Source organism: Charadrius vociferus, unplaced genomic scaffold, assembly GCF_000708025.1.
Source record: "Charadrius vociferus isolate BGI_N301 unplaced genomic scaffold, ASM70802v2 scaffold93, whole genome shotgun sequence".
Taxonomy (NCBI): Eukaryota; Metazoa; Chordata; class Aves; order Charadriiformes; family Charadriidae; genus Charadrius; species Charadrius vociferus.
Window position 1 is genome coordinate 1240035 of NW_009647838.1, and position 4794 is coordinate 1244828.

Sequence of the window (4794 nt, forward strand, 5' to 3'; positions counted from 1 at the left end):
GGACACAATACTCCAGATGCGGCCTCACCAGGGCGGAGTAGAGGGGGAGGATGACCTCCCTCAACCTACTGGCCACACTCTTCTTGGTGCACCCCAGGGTGCCATTCGCCTTCTTGGCCATCAGGGCACATTGCTGGCTCATGGGTATCCTGTTGTCCACCAGGACTTCTAGGTCCCTTTCCACAGAGCTGCTCTCCAGGAGGTCAGCCCCCAACCTGTAGTGATGCATGTGGTTATTCCTCCCCAGGTGCAGTACCCTACACTTGCCCTTGTCACTGTGTAGGTACTGGTTTCAAAGAGCATCTTTTGGGAGAAATCCTGCATTTGAGGTCAGCCTGGAAAGTCAACTTAGACGACAGTCATTTTCAACAGTAACAGTTTGGGGACAGCTATGGGGACAGCGTCAGGCGGTGCTTTAGAGTTATTAAAACTTGTGTTTTCCTGGCAGCAGTAGCCACCCCGACTGCTCCTTTCTGTTGTACTGGCGCCGCCTGGGAGGCACAGCATGAACGAGCTCAGGGAGCTGCCCTTTGCTGGGGAACAGCGTGGATTAGAGCTGTTTCTGCCGATTTGCAGTCTGGGTGCCCGCGGGGCTGTGGCAGCCCAGCAGCAGCCAGAGGAGGGAAGGGAGCAGGAGGGATGGGAGCCAGAGCAAAGCCATCCTTTGCAGCATGGCCAGGAGTGGACAGGGGGTCCCGGTGGCATCAGGGGGCTGAGGGTGCACTGCAGAAGTATTTCCAATCATAGCCAAGGGCAGGTACAAAGGAAGGGAGTCTACCTTGACAGGTAGATCATGCACCAGCTTTGGACACAGGAGCTCCACAGACCCTCTGCTGGGACTTCCCCAAGCCCTTGAAAAAATCGTCTGATTTCCCAACATCTCAGATTCTCCCTCCAAATCAATCAGCATCTTTTGGTCCTTTGGACTGGGGATGTTTGAGGAATGGCAATTTCCAGCACCTTAGAGATGAAGATGACTAGGAGGGTGTCTGGTCTCTGTTGGCATAGCCTATGCACCTACTGATCTCTTGGCCTTTTGGGGGAGGCTTTAACATGAGATGAGGATGCAACTCCAGCGCTTTCCCCTGCATCCCTCTCATGTCGGTGTGCCCCTGCAGACCTCTCTGGTTTTATGGCTGTGATTTGTTACAGCTGCTTAAACTGCAGGGAGGCCGGCAGAGGAATGCATCCGATCATAAGTCTGCAGTGCTGGGGACATGGGTTAGGTCTAAAATTTGGATGTATATCTCAAGATACCAACTTACATAGTGAGAACACATTTGCTTTTACATTGCCTCTTTTCCTTCTTCTGCCTGAACGATGAAGAGGGGCTGAATGGACATCTGTATCTTTTATAAGCAGCAGTGCTGCATCTGTCCATCTCCCTCCCCTTGGCGCAGCAGAGGCAGATGCAGGTTGGCTGAGAGGAGCAGAGGCTTTGCCGAAGGAAGCCGGCACTGCTGGCTGTGCAAGCTGCCGCTGTCTCCAGGTGGCGTGAAGCTGGCTTTGCCTGTGTCCGGTCACGTCACATCAGGTGACACAGTGGAAATTCCCAGTGCAGTGTGCGTGAGGCTAAAATAAGCAGCATGACAAGCAAGCAGCTGGTTTCTCCATCCATGTGCCAAAGCAGGACTCTCCAGAGGACATGTCCACACGCTGTGTGGTGTGTTCCCAGGCATTTGGCTGCAAGGCTCTTTTCTGCTCAGACGTCTCGCTGCTTACCTGCAGGTCACACGTATAACTTGCAGCCCGCCTCTGCCAACAAATCACAGTGTGCATCAGTGCCGCAAAGTCTGGTGTGTGAGAAGCTCCAGAGGACACTGGTACTGCGTGTCCTACCATGCCTCTAACGAGCAGCGTTAGACCTCCAATGTGACGGAGGGTGATACGTGCTGATGGGCTGTGGGCTGCGCTTGCCTCCTGTCCAAGCGGTGCCTTTGGCAGAGGAGGGAGCGGAGCCCTTCACCGTGCTGTGAGGTCTGTCCTGGCGTGACTAGCCTGTTCCCAAAGTCCAGACGAGCTCTACCAGCCAGTCACTCACGAAGAGCTGCACAAAGGCAGCAAAGGCATGTGCTTTTCTTTTTTTTCTTAGTGAATGCTGACTGGAAAAGGATGCAGTGGGGCTTTGTGTATAACTTCTATGGCCTGTCTTGTTAGACACTGCAAGAGAAAAAGTAATTCCATGTGTAGCAAGAGGTGTCCTATGGAGTTATTTCTTCAGGGTGAGCTCCCATGTGGACTTTCTCGTGCCTGTTAGACTGTGAGCTCATGCCACAGCTGGTTCCCCAATGGGACCGTGAATAGGATTTTCCCCCTCTACCAGGCAAGCGGCTTTCTGTAAACTTCTGCCAACTTCTGTCTTTTAATCCTTCAACTCTGCTAGCCACTGCTTCATGGTCCAAAACTTTCAAGGAGTGGGAGAAGAACAGACATATTCTTGATCACCTGAGCTCCATTTCTCTAGGAACTGAGGCTAAAAAAGGCAGAAATTATTTAAGAATGTTTTTTAAACAAAATCAGAAATGCCAACCCCACCCTCTCAGAGACTTTTGATGACACAGAGAGCGGACCAGCAGTCCGTGACATCTGCTATGTGCTCCAGGCTGTACTCAGAAAAGGATTTGTGCAGAATTTTGAGTGTGCATCCACAATCCACACCAGCTGCTGAATCCTGCAAATGCCTAGGGAGGAGGTTAGGTGCCTCCCTATTTATTTCTATAAAATCCTAAGTTGCCTGTAAATCAGGTTAGGTACATGCCCAGAGCTGCCCCAAGCTGATCACATCAGAACCTGGCTCCTGCCCAAAGCGTAATGAGGCTGCAGAAGCCAGGTGTTCCCGCATGCGTCTTCCAGGATGGGGGTGTTGCCAGCACATGCCCAAAACACATCTTGATCAGCTCCCACAGTCTGCCTGCACTGCCCCATTTCTTTTTAAACCAGTCACCTGATTACATGAGACCTTATTGCGACCCTTCAGTACCTAAAGGGGGCTCATAAGAAAGATGGGGACAAACTTTTTAGCAGGGCCTATTGTGAAAGGACAGGGGGTAATGGTTTTAAACTAAAAGAGGGTAGATTCAGACTAGATAGAAGGAATAAATTTTTTACAAGGGTGGTGAAACACTGGCACAGGTTGCCCAGAGAGGTGGTAGATGTGCCATCCCTGAAAGCATTCACGGTCAGGTTGGACAGGGCTCTGAGCAATCTGATCTAGTTGAAGATGTCCCTGCTCATTGTAGGGGGGTTGGAGTAGATGACCTTTAAAGGTCCGTTCCAATGCAAACTATTCTATGGATTCTATGGTTCTGTGGTTCTCGGGATGGGATGGGATGGGATGGGATGGGATGGGATGGGATGGGATGGGATGGGGTGCTTGGGGTCCTGCCTGGCCCTGCCTCTTGTGCAGCGCTGGCTGCATTAATGCCACTGTCTTCGCACTGGTGTGCCTTGCATGTTGTCCTGCTTCCCTCTCCAGGCAATTGTCAGAGGAGAATGCTAATCTTCAAGAGTATGTTGAGAAAGAAGTGGAGGAGAAGAAGAAGCTGAGCAGGACTAATGAAGAGCTCCTCTGGAAGCTGCAGGAGGGAGATGCTGTGAGCCCCGTGAAACTCCCACCCACATCGTCCACTTCTTTTTATCGCTGCTCGTCAGGGGACTCCTCTCCAGCAAAAGTCAGAACCTTGCGGCGATGATTTGGCACCTGCGTGCCAAAGGTCCCCTGCCTTTTATGCATTTCCAATCCGCTAAATGTTACCATCCGAGGAAGTATTACCATCAACAGGCGCCCAGGGTTCACGGCCGCAAGCATGCTCGGTAGCTGCATAGCTTTACACTAGGCAGGGTACTCTTATAGTCCCCGTATATAGCTCTTGGTTCTGACATGTTGATTAGGGTGGCAAAAAAGATGATAGCAAAAAGCTAGGACGGCAGAAGGTTAGGATAGCAAAACGTTTAGTTCGATGCATTAACATTTTAACTATGGTTAGAGCCAAAAGTTGGAAAATACTATATTAATGGTTCATCAGAATGAACTTTTGCTGCAGTATTTCAGGTTAGTTACAAATACAGTTCAAGTTGTGAATATTTCTGTATATGTGTCTGTGTTTATATACATGTACGTATTGTACCTTTATACCTATATATAGGCGCACACACATATATATGTAGTTGAAGATGTTCTGAATTGCATTTTTTATATTATTGGATACTACTAAGTGCTGATATATTTTCATTACAGTCAGCAGTTTTCTAACTCGTGCCTAAGACTTGTATCTAAACGAAAAGCATTTCTGTTTAGCTTCCCAGGAATATTTATACCCAATCTAGAAGAAAGTTACACAGAAGTAGAAGCGCCTTCCAAATGACCACCAAGTGGTACTCTATGTAACATGAACACCAGCGACTTTGAAATTTTGAGACAGTACTGCCTTTGAAACCATCACCTTTGCATTGAACGCCAGATAAGATACGCATACCATTCACTGCTTTTTAACTCTTAGCATCGATATTGTAAGTGGAGATAGGCTAGAGATGAGAAACCTGAGGGTTTTAGCAAATTTGATAGAGGTTACTGGTTAACGTGATTCAATTTTAGTGTCTTTAAATCCTAGTTAGACCTTACCTTGTTTTACCTTGTCCGGGTTTGGATACAATGAAAATCTCTGGTTGTAGGTTCCTGTCCATTTTGATTTATTTCAAGTCCCGTAAGCAAGAAGGAGAAAATAAGTTATTCAACCTTGATCTTTGCTGGCCAAGAGGTTTCCGGCATTAGGATGAGATACCAAGCACCTGCTA

General features: G+C 48.7%; 1 protein-coding gene across 1 annotated transcript in view; it reads left to right on the plus strand.

The window, feature by feature from the left end:
• The window catches only part of MTUS2 (microtubule associated tumor suppressor candidate 2), a 196775-nt gene extending 193083 nt beyond the window's left edge, over positions 1 to 3692 (plus strand). Inside the window, exon 14 of the mRNA XM_009882832.1 lies at positions 3476 to 3692. Coding sequence (XP_009881134.1) covers positions 3476 to 3692 — 217 coding nt within the window. The remainder of the gene's footprint in view (positions 1 to 3475) is intronic.
• Positions 3693 to 4794: the final 1102 nt, after the last annotated feature.